Here is a 20,676-nt window from a genome sequence, read left to right as displayed (position 1 = left end):
TGAGATAACTTTAGACTTTTAAATTGGATGGACAAACTATTTTGAATATATGACAGCAGATAAGACCAATATGGTTGCATTTAGGAATCCCAGTTAAAACTTAAAAAAAAAAAAAAAAATGCAGCTTTTACTACTGAACATGAGTAGTGTGTGACTTACCCAGCCAAAGTACCATGCCTGCTACACAAATCACAGATGAGGCCACAGATTCGAAGCTGGTTTTCCTCAAACACTAAGTTTTAAGTGTTCTTGTATGCATTAGCTATAGTTATCATAAAGTATTATTCTTATGGAATAAGAATATTCAGAAAACTGAAAGCATCTCTTTAAAGTACTCTTTTACTCTGAAAAAAGTGTATTAGCCTCTAGAGTCATACTGCACTTGCATCTCAGAAGATGAGAGGGACTTCTTTAAAGGCTCTCCAATGCTAGTTTTCACCCAAATGAAGAACAGCCATGGGATAACCGGGGTAGTCATCTTCTACATGAACACTTGTAACATGATTTTGAATGTGTGCAAACAGCGAGAACAGACAGAAGGTGCAAACAGGATAATATATTTATTCTTCAAACATTACCTGATAATCTAAAACTTCCATTAATGAATATAAATACCCTGGGTACACTTATGTATCACCTCTCTTAAGTAAACAATGCCATTCTTTTTATTTTTTTTCTTGATTTTTATCACATAACTTCTAGCTTTTTATCTCTATTTATAAAAACAACATCAAAACCAATGTCAAGGAAGTGTTTGATCACTGTAAAAAATATTCTAATAATCTTGTCAAATATGATTTATTTTTCTTCAGTTACAGATAGTGCTGACAACAACATGCCCTCAAAATACCTATATGCAATAATACAAAATAACAGTTAAGAATACCACAGATGTAGAAAGAATATCTCTTCTTTCTTTGCTTTTGCATTTCGTAGCAAGTTTGACTGTGTTAAAGACAGGGTATCTCAAACTCCAGAAAAGTGTGGGTTTAACTGTATAAAACCCCCAAATACAACAGACAAATCTGTGCACAAGGAAAAAGGACAGGCAAGATCAAACATATGTAATAAATGTTACTCCAAAAACAGCCCTAAATTTCCTGTAAACATAAGAAGAGATACAGAAAATCTCTACATTCTTAAAGGAATTGTGAGAACAAAGAAAACAAAACCCACGAAAGAAAACTGTTAATTGCTTACCACTTGAATCTTGAGCCATTTTTTACATTCCTTCACTGACCTCTCTTGGTGGTATCTTCACTGTACTTTTGAAAGACTGGTTATAATGAGCTAAAAAGGGAGTATTTCCTTAAAAAGTGACCTGATACTTGCTTACACTAAATTTCTTCAGCAACTACACTTACTTTATTTACAAAATAAAGAGATTAAAAATATTATCCACTGTGTAAATCTGTCAAATCCAAAAAGACTACCTCCCCATTTTGCTTCCCCTTCCATATTATTAAACATACTAATTGCCACTAGTCCTAGGATATAACTTCTTGGTACACCACAGTTAGCTTGCCACCATTAAAAGCACCACATATTATTTTCTTCTGGTCTAACAGTTAGTGATAAAGCTCTCCTGTTTTCACCAGAATTACTGAGCTGAAGAAATATTCTCTGATGCAAGTTGTGCATTTGTGGTTTTGTATCCAGTCTGGCAAAGAACTGTAGTATGCTCAAAAAAGTTCATTTTTCTCTACAAAGAAACAAAGGAATATTCGTTCTGGTTTATCATGCTTATCTAAAATATTTAGAAATTCCCTTCAACTAGTATTTCAAGATCAAAATAAGGTTATACTACTAATTTTGTTTATAGTCCTTAGGTTTTTTTTAATGATGCAATTTCGTTTGTCATTCAGTCCTCTACAGAAGAGGACTATTTTCTTTACAGATGAAACAGTTTTGTTAGCAGCGCAGCCATTATGGCTCAGTTCCACAGACATACTTACGTATCTGATTTCCACTGAAATCAGAGGAGATAAGGACTTTCAACATGTCAACTTTTTATTTGAAAAGTTGTTAAAAAAAACCCAGACTCTCAAAAATAGTCTTGCTTAGTAGTGTGCTGAAGCAAGTAATTGTGGGTAAATGTAGATTTGGGAAATAAGGAAGATGTAGTCTAAGACACCCCGAAGAACATCAGCAAAAAGAGAAGACAGATACATACTGAAAACAAGGCTGAATTATCTATCAAGTCAGGAATAAAACCCAGCATTGGGTCATTGCCACCAAAGGAGACAGTAGTTTAGAATTAAATCCATACATTTCCCTTCTCCCATGGTTAACAGTGCAAATGTCCTAGTTAAACTGTAAATATTGCCATATGTAAAAAGCATAATCTTTCAGCTTCTCACTGGCATGAGCAGTATTTTTTAGTATTATTTATGCAGTAATAAGCACCATAAGAACAAGATGTTTTAAAGGAAAATCCTGACAAAATAAAATTAAAGTTTTATTCAGTTGCCCCGATGTGCAGATTTTTGTTACCAAACGCAAAACCCACCAGCTTGCTGCACGTCTCTCCTCAGCAGAGACACCCAATTGTTGTCTGTGCAACTTCCCCTTCACCATGCTACTGAAATCACCTCTTGATACAGTGGCAGGAAAGCCAGAAGATCAGCTTTGCTACCCAGAGCAGTTCACGAGCACACTAAAGTGATGAATGGCATCCTAAAAAGTTCTCTATTTAAATACAGCAGAAAAACAGAGGAAGAAGAAGGGAAGACAATCTTCCTTTACTACAAATCTCAGGTTATCTCACATTACACTACAGAGTGCTCTCTAATGGTCAGAGAATGCTACTAGCTGGCTGGCGCTTCCTCCAGAAGCGTACAATTAATGCATTAGACAGGCAGACAGGCAGAATCATTTAACACCATGCAAGTAGCAAAATGTAACCGTATCTAGGCAACAAAATGAGTGTTAGACAGGCGAAGGGATATGCCTTGCCAACAGAACTGAAATAAGTGATATCAAAGACACAACAGCTGATGGCACAGGATTGGTGTTAAATTAGAACCCATGGTAAAGCTTTCTGTATAATCAATAAAATTACAACACACCAAAGTGAACTTCAAAAGGCAATCCCGTCTTGATCCAAGCTCATCTACAGCAGAGACAAACTGGCAAAGTCTGTTATTTCAACACACAGACTCTATCTGCCCTCCAGGCTCTCACTCCTATGCTCCAGCTGCTCATGGTGCTCCATCTCGGGCTTCAACTTTGTGTACTTTAAGATCACAGCCACCCTAGTCTGTTGTGGTTGCTAACCTCTTTTTTTCTTTGGACACCCTCTCCCAGTCTGTTGTCTTCAGTAGGCTTACAGCTTCCTCCTTGCTGCCAGATACCCACTGAATCTTTCACACCAGTCTTTCCTCAGGATCTTTTCTCTTCCAGCACTGTGACAAACTGACTGATCAAAAGCAACTAACATCTCATATGAAAACCTTTTGTTCTTACTGTGTCGGTCATCTTAAACAGTTAAGGCTCACCTTAATCAAACACACCTAAGAACATCTCCCTGTCTTTCCATAATGCTTTCCACTGACCTAGGGCTGTCTATAAGGGCCATACTGCTTTTAAAGTTTCCCCAGAGTAAGTGCTGTCCAATATAATAAAACCTGCCAGGCAGAAGCAGCCAGCCACACTGCCCACTTTGCTGCTTGGTCTTCTTCCAGAAGAGCCATCATTCTTGTTTTGCCAGCACTGGTATTCACACCACATCATTCACATTTTACTGGAGAGCATCAGTCTGGCTCTGCAAGGCCCTGTTCTCACTGGGTGACAGATGAAGATAATTTGTGAACTTCAGAGCTGATGTCTGTAGCCACACAGCTCTGTCTCAAGGCCTTTGGCCATTCCAACTCAACTGCCTCTTCGCATGGAGCGGGAGGTGCTCAGAGGTTGCCTGCTGCCTTGAGCACACCAGCTCATTCTCAGTTGACCAAATAGCTCACATCACCCTTTCCTGTGTATTTTTCAGAAGGGTAGTCACCTACTGCCAACAACACATTTGGAAATCACCAATCAAGCCTCTTCAAGTGAATGGCTTAACTACTGCAAGCAGCCAAGGTATTAAGGCCTAACAAGTTAGCCTGACCTGTTAGCTGAGCTGCTCTTCCTTTAATGCAAGTCTTAACCTCATCTCCTACAAAGGCACCAGAGAGACAGTCATCTCCTGAACTAGCCCCAAATATTAAGCATACTTTCACATACTGTCATCTTACCACCACTGTTACTTAAGGTGCTGTGACACAGATTTAAACATTTAAACATTTAATTCATTGTAAATTCTGACACAAAGAGGCACAAAAACTCAAAATTGCATAAATTTTTCTGTACCATCTCAACGTTTCAGACTAACTTGAGTGCGATAGTTCCTACTTCAACTTGTTAAAAATTATGAAGGGGAAATCCAATGGTTTGCAGAATTAGCAGTTGACCTTATTACTTGCAGGCCTAAAATTCAGCTGGAAGATAGCATTTTATCAATACTTGCTATCATGTAACTCACGTTTGGTAGCCTGCATGACGGAAAACATTAGGTTCAATCAGACACTACAGTATTATTTGCAAAAAAGGTTTGCAAGTTCTGCTTCCCCCATGTTACTCTGAGATAGGAGCTACATGGAAGACTAACCCTCCACTCAGGTTATGATCCACCTAGTTCACACTTTGTCTTTTAAAGCATCTTATTCTAACCACTACCAGACATGGCAAAACAAACCTGAACCACGTGGAAAAATAAACTATACCTTACCTAATCTTTCATAATGAGATACTGGTTCAGTTCAGGGAAAAAAAATAAAAAAAGAATCCATCAACTACTGTTTAAACACTAAGAAATTTGGAAAAAGCTCTTAATTGTATCCCTGTATATTCTGTAAACATACCTAAAGAGACAGCTGAAAAAACAGGTTTGACAAAGTTTTATCCTCATCATGTTAGTCATATACTGATTGGTAGATCTTTTCTTCAGTTTGTTTTCATTTAAAAAAAAAATTAATGACTATTTCCTCCTTCAGATATTTATCCACTATTCGTCTTTTAAGATTATGCACTTCCAAATAAAAACATTACATGATGAAGCATTTAGACATTATTCCTAAAAAACAAAATAAAGCATTCAATTAGCAGTCAAATCTACAGATCACCAAGTGGAACATGGGGAAACCCATATCATCGACTTTACAAGCTTGGAGATCAACCGACCTGTGGCAGAAAATTAAAATCAGATGGATGAAGCAGTTATTGACGGTAGCCCATCACAGTCAGATTCTGTGTTTTCTTTTTCTTGACCAGGTAAATAACAAATCCCTCCTTAAGCATAAAGCAGAGACTCAAATGCAATTTGCAAAATTCAAAACACCTGAGAAAGGTACTTTCCTTTGACCACCCAAGTAACTTTGAGACTCTAAGCAGAAATACTAGCATAGATTCTAAGGCAGCTTACATCACAACATTCACAGGGACTGTGTGTTCAAATTACAATTTGTTTCATCACAGAAATAATCCATTTGGTTTCACACAGTCTTGTAGAATCATGCTATATAATACACATTCTCAGACATTCAGAGCATGATTCGTTTCTGAAAAATCAGTCCAAGAGAAAAGTTGGTGTCTGTTTGTTTTAATGCAGCAGTATTTGGTTAGAGATAGCCATTCAGTCTCAGCTATCCAAATTTAATCCACATAACAGACTCATCAGAGCCCTTAGGAGTACACCTTTCAAAACTCCTCCTCTGAATCATCACTTCTGCATATAGTTGGTTTTACTGCCATACATATGTCTAAGTTTTATTCCCAGTCCCCAGTATTAGCATACAAACTAACACATTGATGGCATGACAATGGAGAGCTGAAATCCTCCCAGAGCATGCATATGGAGATTCTTCTGCAGGTCCATTTCCCCAGGAGTTTGCACCATTCTAATTTCGACTGACACAGTCCTCCCTCCAGCCATGCAATCCTACATCCAGAAAGGCAATTCTTTCTCTTACTACACTTAGCTCAAACTGTAAATGAAATTACAGCTTAAGTCCTGACTGCATGGTTGAAGCAGAATCCCTTTTTCAAAGCACTCGTGAAACAAAAATTTTGAGTACTAATATTTCCCCCTCAACATAACTGCTCTTCAAAAATATATTTGAGACTTAAAAGGTACAGATCATTACAGAAATGACTTTATAGCTTCTACAAAGCCATTTCAAAGCAGTGCTTGATCTGCATCGTAAACACTATGTCAGAACGGATGTTCTTCCTAGTACTGAGAGTGGGAAATCTTTATTATGAAGAGCAAACCTTCTCTGCAAGGCAATCTCCCTTGAGTATGAACCAGAAAAAAAAGATGACAGAAAACCTGTGTTTCAGCTGCGCATGCCATATATATAGTGTATAATTAATAAAAGCTTTCAGTTATAAGAGACAAAATTAGGTACCTCTTCATGATTACAAGCAGCAATTATAACTGACTTCAAAGGAAACAGCATCATAGTAGCAGTTCCAAAACATCTTTTTCAAACTGTTCCAAGAAAGGTAAGAAGTTGACAATGAGACAAGAAAATGGACACTCACTTAATGGTTAGTATTTGCCAAAATTTATGGTTCTTTAATTTCTACAGAAATAAAATAACCTTGATACTTTTCCTTAAGTAGTAGATTATAGACCATTTTCAGAACTACAAGCACACTCAGACATTTTGCCCCTTAATATTTAGATAACTACTACATAACATCAAGTCATGATATGGAAATGCTTTTCCTCTGTGAAGCTCTGACCTCAAATTCAACCTCTGAAGACAGACAAGCTTGACATACTGGTAGAGTTTCACATTTATGTAGATTTGATGATGTCTTGTCTCCTTACTGATTTAAATTTACAGAACATACTGATTAACCAGTTGAACAGCAATCAAATCCAACGAAAACAGAGTTTACCATTTCTTCTGCCAAAAGGAGAACACAGGAAAACACTGGGATAGAAAAAGAGAGTATACCCTGAAGTACAGCCAATATTTTAAGGGTAGCAGCTTGATACCAAATTTTAAGTACTTTCTTGTGGGCTACACAGCAGCGGCTTGTGGTTCCAAATAGTCATAAATGCACAAGCCCAGAAAAGGGCACAGTTCCAGTTCCCATCCTCCTCTAGCACAAGTGCAGTGGTTCCTCCAAGGCAAAGATAATAACCCAGAGGGAATCACTCAAGAGATTGACTGTAGTTGATTCTATCAACTGAGGTGCCCTTGTTGCATTTCCATTACCTCTCTGTACCCAACAGAAATTATTTTAGTCCATTTAAATGCTTAAATTCATACTGTAGTTTTGCCTGGGGTTTAGGGTTTGGGGTTTTGGGGGGGACAGGGGGGGACGGGACGACGACACATGACATGACACCAGGTGGGGATAGGAGGGAGGTCATTGGAGTCAGCAAAATTTATGCATCTTACAGATTCTGTGCTTCCTTTTTCTTGACCAGGTAAATAATAAATCCCTCCATAGGTGTCAGACACTCAAATGCAATTTGCAAAAGCCTACGTTCAAAACACCCTTTGACCATTCAAGTAACTTTGAGATTCTACACAGACATACTGAAATAGAATCTAAGCACAACATCATTCACACGGACTGTATTCAAATTAAAATTAATCTCATCACAGAAATAATCCATTTGGTTTCATGCAGGGTTGTAGAATCACACTACATACACAGATATTCAGACATTCATAGCACAGTACGTTTTCTGAAAAATTAGTCTCAGAGAAAAGTTTGATCTTCATAAACTATTAGTAAAAAAACTTCAATCTCAAGAACAACTAGTTTAAATTTTTATAGAGACAGACAAGTAATTTCTTGATCCTGAAAAATAAACATGGAATTGACAGAGGAGATACCAGTATGCTGTGAATTTTAAGGCCATCATTATACTCTTTAAATGCCTTATGTGTACCTTTTTTTGTTATAACAGTGGATAAAGACTTCCTGCATTTTTAAGCATGCAAATCCGACTTTCAACATTTAGAAGTTACTCTGTGTTTATAGACTTCCTTCTCAGAAGCTTTAAAAAAAATTAAAATATCCCAGCCCGTGTTAAGTTCAAGTGGGAAAGCTGTTTTGTAAAAGCTCAGAAGACAGCTGGACTCCAACCCTATCACATTCAAATCAAGTCACCCAAAATGCATAGCTCAAGTATGATCAGAAATTCTTAACATTTTTTGCATTGTGCTAAAACATAAAGAGAAAAAAAAATAATGAAGAAATCTATTAAGTATACAGATCACCTTCCTAAAAAGGTTATTAGAAAGAATGCAAGTGAATGTTGTGGCTATTGTATAAACTAGCTTGAGGCTACTGTCTGAACTGCGAGTGAGAACTTTTTGGTTTCACAATTTCATCTGGTTTTGTTCTGCTTAACATATCCTGTTTATGTGTGTTTCTGATTCAGTAGAAACACTACCAGAACTATTACACAAGTTGTTCACAATTTATATGAAACTAGTGCAGTTATTCTGATTTCTAATTGACAAAACAGCTGAAGTACTGTTAATGTGTAGCCTTCTACTGGCATTGAGATCAATATTGTCACAGTGCCAAGACTAGTACTACTCTTCTACACTAACCTAAAAATAGTTGCCATGCTTTAGTGAAAATCTGACTTTTACTTTAAACTTTCCACATCTACTAGCCCCCTGTCATGCCTAACTTTAACCAAGATGACTAAATAATCCAGTCTATTGTCAAAATAAGCAAGCAATAAGCTAATGGTCCTTCTGATTTGTAGGAACACTGATATTCCCTGTTCCAAAAGGTCTGGTGTTAATTGGTCAAAATTAATTACTTCCTTACCTTTCCTGAATTTTAAACTATGCAGCTATGAAGAATTAAGAGGGAAAGAACAACCTAAACAGGACTAATGCTATAACAGAGAGCAATTCAGGTATAAGCATTCATTGAATAAAATATCTGAAAAATACGAAAAGAATAAAAAAAAAAATGACACTATTTCATCCTTTTCTTATCAGCTGTCAAATGCAACTAAGGAACTGCCCGATATAAGAATTTGCACAGCAGTAAGGCTTATAATTTCTGAGATTTTACCTGTGCAGTTACAGCAACAATTCAGTGCTTCTCTGCAGATTTTATGTCTGCTGAGTTTAGACTGCTAAAGGTATCTAATCAGGAATGTCAAAATGGACCATGAAGGAAAACTCCATACCTAAAGTTTGGTAAATGGAAAATATTTACTTATATTGTGAAATGGTTGATAAATATTTTGTTTGTTGTTTTTCAGTCTGTAATTTTTCCTAAATTTAGAACATGAGATAAATCCATTTTATTTGATTGACTTTTAAGATACTGTATCTTCTCTGATGTGTAGTAAGATGTGTGACGGAATACTAATGTGAAGTAGGACATGTCATTAAGTCACATCATAATCACTTCACCAATACTACACCACCCACAGCCTCCTTCATTGATGTTTACTCCTCCTTGTAGCAACAGATACATCCTAAAACCTTTGCAAACCAAATCCAACATGATTCTACATAGGAGCATACTGCAATCCCACACGGTCTATCTGCATTTTTATTCCACTTCACATTTTAGTTTTCAAGGTTGTTTTGCTTAGGTTCAAAACATATAGTCTAGAATTGGGAAGGAATGGAAGGCAAAGTGCAGGAGAAGAAAGAGAAGGAGTACAAACAAGCCTTCATGCAAAGGAAGAAGAGAAAAGTTACACCACCACAGGGATATGCTCCTCCCCTTTGCGAGGCTGAGCTCCCTCCCCCTCCCCAGAACTCGCTACAGGAAACCTACTATCATTTCACACACATAAATACACACATAAAGCAGTTTTCTGCCTTAAAACACTGTGAATTTCCCCACACGTGAAGCGCTAGCAGCCATGCCTTCTTCCTGTATAAAACTATCACTACAAAGCAATAAGGCATCAGACACTTAAGTTGTAGCTGAAAATGGGGATCATGCCAATACCCTTTCCAAACATGCTGTGCCTGTCCCTACTCACTCCCCCTTACACGCCTTGTCACGTTCCTTTCACAAACATCATGATGCACCTCTCCCCTGCCACTCGCTGCGTACACATACTTTATCACATCCCCACATACTCTCCCCACAGAGCAAACCTCAAGCACTCTTCCTCCTTTGCTGCACCCTCCACACACGCACATGCTCCATGACACACCATCTCTACACAGAGATGCAACAAACCTCATGCCCACCGCACACATACCACAAATCTATCCTAAATGCATCTGTGCATACACGTAAAACCATCACAGCTATACGTACTTGCACGTATAAGCAACTGTCACTCTATACACATAAAATACCATACCCTGTATCTGCTACATACATATAAAGGTACAGATAACCCTTGCCACACCCATAGCATACATACCTATAAAAATAACCACATATTATGCCACACCCAATATTCACTATATATACACACACAGACACAAGCCCATACCAGAGAGCAGTATAGAGACACAACCACATACATACGATGCCATGTCATGTCCCTGCACACAACGTCACATCTCTGCTACAACCCAAATACAGACATAACCGAAGCCCAAATCATAGCAGAGACACACACACACTGACACAGATGTGTAATATTACGCTCACGTCCTACCATACATCTGCTATACACACACACACACACCCCCGGCCACACCCTGGCTTACTGCACATGCATAAGCACATAGCCCAGCACCCCACGCATCCACACCGGAACACCCCACGTCCCCTCTGTGCACCGACACACGCGTGAGCCTCCTCCTTACTTTCTACAGGGGGACGACGCACCTCTACCACACCCCTGCCGCTTTACGCACACATATATACACACACACATTATCTCCCCTGTGTTACACACCCCCGCCACACCTGACCCCCTCTACACGCGGGCAGGCTCCAACCATGGCTGCTCCGGCGTTACCCAGGGAGGCAAGACACCCGTCACACCTCACCCACAGACACGCACCCGTCACACCTCCTCACCCACAGACACGCAGGCATATCCTCTCCCCGCCCGTGCTATAGGGAGGGACAACGCAACCCCGCCGCGCCCCACCTGCTCCATACGGACGGACAGACAGACAGACACACTCTCTCTTCCCCACCATTACAGCGGGGGACGGCACAGCCCGCCACAGTCGTGTCCGTGTCGCCCCCGCCCCGCAGACGCATCCCCGCACGCCCAAGCACCCCATCCGCACCGCCACGGTGCACGCGCGCCCATACCCCGCATACCCCCGCCCGCCAAGCGCAGACGCTACGCCCGCCTCGGCCGCCACCCTCCCCTCAGGGCTGAGGCGCCGGCCCGCCCGCCGCCCGGCCCCGCGGCCGCTCCAGACGGCCCGACCAGCACTCGCTCCCCGCGGCGGCCGCCCGCCCGCCCCGCCACCTGCCCGCCCCGCCTCGCCTCGCCGCCGCTCCCCGCCCTGGGCCCCGAGCAGCCGGACCAGCCCCCTAACACCGGGCGGCAGCGGCGGCGGCGGCAGCAGCAGCAGCGGGCCGGGCCGGGCCGGGCCGCAGGCTCACCATGGCAGAGGCACCGCGGCGAGGCCGGTTGTCCTGGCGACGACGAGCCCCGAAGAGGGCGCCAGGTGCAACGCCTGCGCGCGCGCCGCCGCCGCCGCCGCCGGAGCTTGGGGCGGGACGGGGCCGCCGCCGGTCCACGTGACCGGCACCGCCCCTGCGCGGTGGGGCCGGGCCGCCCCGCCCCGCCCTCCGTTGCCGGCCCCTCCCTCCCGCCTCAGGTGGCACCCTGCGGGGCGCGGGGGGCACGGACGGTGAAATGGCGGCCGGGGTGGGAGCGTACGTTGATCTGCAGGGGCTGCCAGCGGCGGGAAGGGGAGCCGAGCTCGGGCAGGCCGGCCTGGCGGGTCCCGAGCCCGTCAGCTCGGTGAGGGAGGGCTGTCGCCCTGGCTCGGCCCCTGCCGCGGCTCTCATACAGTCGCCTTTCCTCCCGGTGGGAAGGCCCTGGTAGCCCTCACCAGTCGGCCCTTGGGATTTAGAGTAGCCTCCGTGCTCACAGGAGACGAAGGGCCGGTGCAGCTGCCAGGCAGCACCGGTCCCAGCTGCGTGATCTCCTAAAGGTCTGCTGGGTGTTGCTAGTGCCGGCGTAGCTGCCGTCTCCCTGCTCCTGCGGTTTGCAGCCTGGCATATGAGGGAAGATGACCGCTGGTGACACGTTTAGTCCGAGATCCTGCCTTGTAAACTGGAGGGGCTGTGACCTGAGCGTGCAGTTGCTCCTGTTGTGACCACGAGTACAGATGACTGGGGATGATAACATGCTAAATTGCTACGGAAAAATCCACAAAAGCTTGTCTGTCAGAGCGCCAAGCGCTTTAAAGCGGTGCATGCTGTCAGTAAGAGCACAGCTTGCTTCTGCATAAAACAGCTGTCAAAGCCAAATACAATATTGTGAATAGCACACTTACAGGTTACATCTGTTCAGCAGTCACAATGTCACATGCAAAACCGAGGAGATGGGAAAAATTGGGGAGAAAAAATTACCCCAGCAGGTATTGTTTTCTGTTGATTCAGTCCTTCAGATTTCTAGGAAACCGAAGTAGCCATTGTAGAATAACAGGAGTTTGCTATTTGGAACAGGCTGCATTCATTCCTTTAAGGAATGAAACATTCTGGTTTGATTAACAGTAAAAAATAGTTTCTTACAGAAGTGTCCTTTCTCAGAACCCGCATGGAAATAGTTGGTACATACACATACTATTTGTTGGCACATCTCTGAATCTACTGTCTTACACTCTCCAGATTTTGGAGAATGACCCGGTTCGTACAGTTGATCTGGTTTGTATAGTAGGGAAGAAAGCCTCAGAAATGTGAAATACATATAAACAATTTAGACATGTTCAGCTGAATTGCAGAAGGCCCAGACTAGCAGTTTGTAAATTCTATTGGTTCACATTAAAAACAAAAAAAAAGATGATTATCACATGATATATTTATTTTTAGTTCAATAGAAATCTCTGGGCTGTACTAAAAAGATTGTGACTGATTTTCCTATCACTACAGTAAAAAGAAAGACATTTAGGGAGCTAGAATCGGTTTGAGTTGCAGCAACCCGAAGAAAAAGAATTAAAATGTGATTTTGCAAAAAGAAGGGACATTGCAAAATAATAATGGTGTTCAATGAAGAGTTCAGGATAACCAGCCCAATTGGGATCTGCTTGTGCAAGAAAGGCAAGATGGGAGGCAAATGTGCAAGTAGACTCCCTGTGGCCTAACATCAGCTCTCATTTGATTGAAAACTGTCAGAAGGAGTAGAACATTACAGAATAGATTTGAATCTACCTATCTATTTGAATCCTATCTATATAGGAAAGAAAGCTCCTTGTTTCATCCCCCAAGAAAGAGAAGACAGCCATATATTTGCTACCTGTGTATTTGTTTAGGATGTGAGAGACTGAAATCAGTATCTTTGGATCTGGACCAGCTTTACAGCGCTGCACTACTGACCTTCTGGACTCCCTTTTTGTCCATGTTGTGGTACCACTTGAAAATTCAAGGAAAGCTTACTCAAAAAAAACCTCTAGATTGGCTTGAGTTTTGTCAAATAAGCAATTAGTTGTGGAAATGAGACTTCAGAAATATGTGTACAGAAGTGTATACATCCTCGTCTGCTCCATTTCTTGTCTGCGGAATGTCTCAATATATACTTCAGAAGTGTTAAGAGGATATATCCATATTTAGTGTCCTGTTTTTAACCAGTCTGTAGCAGTATTGTGTGATGAAAAATTTTTCATTCAAAAATTCCCAGCTAGGTCTAATTTTAGCATTCTTTCAAAATTATTAGGTTTTTAGATAATGCCTTTGCACTGGTCATTTTAGAATGACCGATTAAGTAAGTTATTACTGATGCCTTTTTATATTTTGTAAGCTGCAGAGCTACGTTCAACAGATTGACCTTTTAACTTGACTGTCTGAAGTTCTTCCGAATTGTTTTAGACTCTCATTGAATGCTGACCCAATTCCTTTCTTACTTACCTTTTTACCAAACTTTAAAAAAAAATAAAAATAGCTTAAATACTTGTCAGAGAAAATGAACAATTGCCACCCATGAGAGGGGTGGGTTAGTGGTGTGATTCTGGATGTCTTTGCTGTTGCTAAACAGCAGCTTCAGGGCCTCTGGGCTGAAGAGACAGCCCAAGAGAGACTTTCAGATTCCGGAAAGCCATTGCAGAGACTGAGTAGCCCAGTCTCATGACAGGAGTTTTGGTTCTGGATTCCACCCATTCATGCTTTCCCCAGCTTCGCTCCATAAGCAGTGAAGATTTCTCCATGTATGTTGTTTATGAACTTGCCAAGCTGCAGTAACTGAACCTTTCCAGTGTAGGAGGAGACTTGCTATGCAGTAGCTTCCTCTACAGTGGTCCTTAGATTGTGGAACTCCCTTGAGTTCAGAAGTGGGTCAGTATTCTTAGTAATGGACATGTGCTTATAAATCTCCATATAAATATTTCCAGGAATTTGCTTCGCTGGCTGAAGGAATTTGGTTTGAAACAAGCTAATTGTTACATCTTTCCTTGCCTTTTCCCCTTCTCCCTTTATGCAAGTCAAATGAAAAGTAAGTCCCAGAGGACGGGCACAATAAATTCAGGAAGCTACAATTCCCAGCTGTTTATTACAGCTGTTGCTTCCACAGTGTTAGCAAAGGCTTCTGAAGCTAACTTAGTGGTAAGCTTCAAGCTAACTTGCACCAAGACTGATCATGTTAACACAACTCAGCTTTGAAGGACTTTGACTACAAGTGTGCAGGAAAATGGTTGTAGGTAGTTAACTTTTTAAGCTGCTATATTGGATCTGAAGGAGCTCATCTTTCTTTAAGTTAAATGATTGTGACAAGAAGGTCCACATCTGTTAATTGCCTTTATGAGTGCAAATGGTCAAGGGAGTTTATCTTGTTTCGGGGATGCTTTTCTGGTACGCTGTGCATGTTCACATTAAAGCATAAGCAGGTGATGTTTTAATGTCTGACACAGCTTTTCATGTACTGCCCTGTAAGAACTGATAGATTAAGACTTCCCAAACTGGTTCTCTTCTCCAAGTATAGCACCGGCACATGCTAGCTGTGTGCCAGGATTTGTACTTCTGTGGTGCTGTTACCTTTTCAAAAGTTGATTTTATACCACTAGTAGTGCACATACCATAGGTTGGGAATATCCTGCCCTACACAGATAATTTGTGGGGGTCCAACCCAGTGACCTGGCAAAGTGACACAGTGCATCCTCAGCCACCTCATTCCTGGAATGTGAGAAGCATATAATGTGCTGGCAGGCAGGGCAGCCATTCAGGGGGACCTTGGAAAGCTGCAGAAATGGGCTGATGGGAATCTCAGGACACTTAGCAAACATAAACTCGAAGTCCTGCATCTGGGATGCAGCAGCCTGTGGCAATGGCACAAGCTGGGGGCTGGCTGGCTAGAAAGCATCTCTATAGAAAAGGACTTGAGGGTCCTGGTGGACAATGAGCTGAACACCAGTCAGAAGTGTGCCCTGACAGCAACAAAACCTGCATTAGCCAGAGAGTAGCTTGGAGGTTGAGGGAAGTAATTATAATCCTCTATTCAACACTTGGGACACAGCATCTGAAGTACTGTGAGCAGTTTGGGGTCCTGATCAACAGAGAGATGTTGACAAAATGGGGAGAGTCCAGTGGAGAAGCGCTGTAGTGTTTGAGGGCTGCAGCACATGCCAAGCAAGGAGAGACTGGGTGTTTGTTTAGTCTAGAGAAGGAGAAGACCAGGTGGGATCTAACTGCAGTCTTCTACTACCTAAAAGGGTGTTTGTAGAGAAGATGAAGCCAGACTCTCCTTGAAGATGTCTTGTGAAAGACTAAGAGACGATGGTGACATGTTGCCACAAGGGAAATTCCAATTGGATATAAGGAATAGATTCGTGGCAATGAGAGTGGCTGAGCACTAGAACAGGGTTCAGAGAGACAGTGGTGTCTCCACTGTTGGAGATTTTCGACACGTGGCTGGACAAGGCCATGAGTAACCTGCTCTTACTTGAAGTTAGCTCTGCTTTGAGCAGAAAGTTGGTCTAGATGACCCTTGGAAGTCTTTTCCAACTTTTATTATTCTGTCAATTCTAAGGTGTAAAATTGGTTGCCAAAAATATGTACATGGGGAATTTCAAATGAAGCCACAGGTAGTGCAGGAGAAGAATCGGCCTCCTTCAAGTTCAGCAAGCAGGGAATATATGCAAGCCTGGAGAAGCCTGAGCAGTTGGGCATACACAGGCTGTCATGTCTGTGCAGTCAGTCCAGTGTCTCCCAAAAGTTACCAACTTCTGTGCATATGCAGGTCTGTTGGTATGTCCTAGGTCTTCTTAATGCATGGCAGCCTGGTTGTAGTCCCTGTACAGTGGCTCTGATCATGCTGCTGTTCATCAGGATATCCCAGACAAATAAGACAGTCTTCTGAGTGTCAACCAGACAGTATTTTCAATCAGAAAAAAGAGAATGTGTGGCAGCTTTGTATTTAAGACTTTCCCATAACACCCATTTCTCCTGGTTTTGAGAGGTCATGGTTGGTCCTTCCTTTATGTTCCATTATTTCAGAAAAATTCAGAGGTGCTTTTAAATTCAATTCTGTATTAGTGAATCTGCAGCAGTCAATTACTTTATACAAACAAAGAACAAAGATTCAGCCAGATAAAAGTCTTTGAACTTTATCACAGTCACTCAAATAATAATGAGTTGGCAATGTTTGACAATTATTATCTTGTGTGTGAGACTTTGATAAGCCACGGCACCGGTCCTGTAAGTACGTATGTGGTTGGTTATCCTCACTTACTGAAGTAGTTCAGTAAGCACAAAACCGGAGAGCTGCTATAAAAGTTCCTCCGTAACTAGCTCCAGAATTTTCTCTATATGTACTTCTTCTAACATGGTACATTTAAAGTGGGTTTCAGAGCACGCTTTCATTTGCAATGCAGAAGGATCTCTTCTAAAGTGTTTTTAATTTAATCTCTAGTTCAATAAGAAGTGTTGAAATTTCTAGTTTAAGAAGTGTTAAAATTTCTATCACATTTGCCCTTAGAAGGTATTTGTTCAGGAAAACTAGTTTGATAAAAGGACATAGAACATGTGTTTAACTGCTATTTCATATATCTATCAACAGTACACAGATATAGACTAACTTTCCATGCAGTACAGACTTGTGGTAGCAGGTTGACCATGTATGGCTTCCCCAGTAGCCTAGTATATTTGGCTTAGAGCTATGTCCAAATAACTGAAGTCAAAATTAGAGGAATAAAAAGTCACTGTAGTGAGATTTGTGTGGTTGCAAATAAAAATAAAACTTAGGTTCACAAGTAGAGTGGTACTTTATTGCCTGCCTTGATTTTCTGCCTGTGTCAAAATAAATTTCAGTGAAACTTACTGTTTAATACTTATTTGAATTAATTCCCATTTGTTGCATTATGTGAAACATATTAAGATGACAGAATCAGTGATGGAATAGGATACCCTTTACAAACTGTGATAAAATCCTTTTCTCATATACTGTGCTGCTGTGCTTTTTGCTTTTTTTCTTTTTAACTTACAGACATTTGTAAGCCTCTCACTAACAGAAACAAATGTGAACTCTTAAAAATATTTTGCAAAGTTTTTTTGCTTCAGCTTTATGTTTTGGGGGAAGGTATGTGTATTTATTTGCATAAAAGTACCAGACAAAAATTTTCAGATTGTTGCACTCCTGTAATTGGTAAAGTTTGGTAGACCTAATTTGAGTTTAGATTAAGTGTGGGGTAGCATCCAACAATTCTGCAGTTTGAAAACGATGTTTGATAAACCTGTCCTATGCTGTACTTTGTATCTTGGAATTTTCTAGTAATGTTAGTTTGTAACTGTGAAATAAAAGCCTTTTAATGTAGTTAGTCTTTGGTCAGGTAAACTAAAAATCATTGTGTCTGTGTTGTCTTATCAGGTAGAAACCTGAATGGAGTTTTATTGGATAAAACAAGAAGAGAAGATAAATAGTAGAATTTTAAATGGAGAATGAAAATGATTGTGGTCAAATGCCTTGGCAGCATGTCTGCTTTCTCTAAACTTGGAATACATGCTGTTGCTTTAACAGAACAGATATTTCATGCCTCTGCCATTTCCATTATCATATATTTCTTATTTGTGATTTCTTAAATGTAAAAAATGTGCCTAATTCTTTGAAAAAGCAAACATTGTGAAACACTGGACTTTGGATTAGACTTAAATGCAGAGAGGTCCTTCTCATCTGGCTCACCAACAAAAGGGTGGAGCACAGTAGGGAACTTAGTCTAAGGGATAGCATAGATACCTGTTTTATATAGTCTTCTGGTTCCTTTAGAGTCATTGCTCCTTTCAGTGATGATTCCTTCCCAAATTACCACTTTGAAGTGGATGCCCAAGGCTTTTGTTTTGTTTTGTTTGTATTCAGTTTCTTCAGTGCACAGTTTTGGACACAGCTGAGTTTTAGGCTAACTCTAAATTAGCTGCTTAAATTAGAAGAACAGATTCTCTGTATAATGACCTCTGAGAAGTTAAGAACCCACCTGCTTCTTATTGACTGCATAGGGAACCTAAAATTAGAAGCCTCAAGATGTAAACACAGTTATATGGACAAAGTGAAGCACAAATATTAATGTTGTTAGGATGTTCTTCTTTAGTGTTTAGTGTAATTGGCCCCTGAGTAGGATCACTAGATACTGCTGCTACAAAAAGAGTAAGTGGGAGTTACAGACGTGATACCCACATAAAAATAAAGAGTAGGGTAAGATCTTTTTGAAAATTTTGCTTTCCATGGACTCTTCAGAAGGGTGCATTCCCACTGCAGACCTCAGTGTACTTCTGTCACTGGCATAGTTAGTTCTCAAATTACCTAACGAAGCACTGTGTTGCCAAATGCCATGCAACAGTTTCTGTTTCTATTCTAAATCCAGGTAAACCGAAGCATGGAGACAGTATGGCCCATGTTCAAGTAGATACAGCTGGTCAGAAGCAGTGTTAGAAATAGAAAGCAGGAGTTACTGAACATGGTATTCGCATGTAGTGCAAAACATGGGTTGCCTCAATGTCCTCTGAAAATTAAATGAACATTTGCAACCTAAGCTCCAAACCTCCAGACTCCCATTAGTAGGTAGAATACTTGCTACTTTGATTTCACAAGGACTATTAATGGTAGCAAGCACTGCTTTGAACAGCAAGTGTTTGCAGATGGATCCCTAAACTGCCTTCTATGGAATAAAAATGAGAACAAGAATTTTGAGGGAGGTTGAAACAACTGCTAAACCTATTACTAATGGCTGATTGGAAATACTGTAACATATCCAAAAAACTGTGCAATAACATAGAAAAACATGCAAAAACAAGGCCAAGACCATATTTCTAAAGAATTTCCACAATCTCTGCATTTTTATATAAAAATATATTTTAAGTACTGAATACATGAGATCTAAAAATAACTTTCAGTTTGGTTTACATCAAATGGTGACAAAATCCTAAAGGCAACCCTTCAGCTATCTTTTGTAATAAGCACATTAGTGAAGAGAATAATAAATTACGAAAGGTGAAGCATACTTATTTCAGATTGGATATGTTATTAAGACAATATATGGATCCATACATAATATCTTTTTGTGTCCTTACATTACCAGAAAAATAAAGGTGCAACAAAATAAATCCATAACTTTAACAGCTTCTTTCCTTGACAGTGGCAAAACTAAATTTATCTCCACTGTAATTCTACTGACATCAATGAAATTAGTTCAAGATTTCATACTGTGAATTTCACTTATAATTTTTTTCTTTTAATTATACGTTATACGGAAAATAGAAACAGCCAAGCAATCCCAAGGGATTTCTAGAAATTATCAGTGAAATGCTGTCTGCTTTCATAGAGGTTATCCACTGCAATACGTACTTCTCTGGTACATGTATTATGATGGTGTTTTAATTTTCTGGAGGACAAGATCTTTGCAGGAATAAAGATTTTCCAGAATTACAACAAATAGACACAGTGTACCTCAAACAGAACAAATCTTTCAAAGATACAGAATGGGACAATTACTTTAATTAGTCTAGGGGCAAGGTCCCAATTTCATTAAATCCATTGGAAAGATGACACTGACATTGGTGGATCAAGATTTGGCATGGTTTAAGATTTCCTTGGAAGTCCATGAACATTTTGCATTCAGTGCTAAGCGGTGTAAAAGCATGTGCCTTTTGCGTGGAGAAGCCCTGGTCTACTTGAATAGCTGCTGTTGGTCCCATCTGATGCTTCAGTGATGTCCCATGACTGGGAGAAGGCAAACAGGAGTCCTCCAGGTTGTCACTTGAAGAGCTTGAACATCACCTGCCACTACAGGAAACATATTTATAAGTGGCATCCATGTACAATGTGGATGCTAGGTGCCAGGTCTCACATTCTCACGACTAGTCGCTTCAAGCGTAATGTCTCCTTTCTTACATCGATTAATGTATTATTTAAGGTCACTTGCTGGAGTGTGCCTTACCTCCTATGTTGTTCATCTATAGGAATATTACCAAGCCTGTGTATTTTTTTGCATCCATTGTGCATGTTTTCTGCAGCATGGTGACTGGCCCTGTGTGTTTTCCTATCAGTCACAGTCTGGCCAACAC

General features: G+C 40.7%; 1 protein-coding gene across 1 annotated transcript in view; it reads right to left on the bottom strand.

The window, feature by feature from the left end:
- Positions 1-11,693, bottom strand: part of FBXL2 (F-box and leucine rich repeat protein 2) — a 60,885-nt gene extending 49,192 nt beyond the window's left edge. Inside the window, exon 1 of the mRNA XM_049816929.1 lies at positions 11,575-11,693. Coding sequence (XP_049672886.1) covers positions 11,575-11,577 — 3 coding nt within the window. The 5' untranslated portion in view covers positions 11,578-11,693. The remainder of the gene's footprint in view (positions 1-11,574) is intronic.
- Between the last annotated feature and the right edge of the window lie 8,983 nt (positions 11,694-20,676).

The sequence above is a fragment of the Accipiter gentilis genome, chromosome 14, assembly GCF_929443795.1.
Source record: "Accipiter gentilis chromosome 14, bAccGen1.1, whole genome shotgun sequence".
NCBI classification, from domain to species: Eukaryota; Metazoa; Chordata; class Aves; order Accipitriformes; family Accipitridae; genus Astur; species Astur gentilis.
Note: the sequence above shows the minus strand (reverse complement) of the source record. Positions and strands in the feature narration are given on the sequence as shown.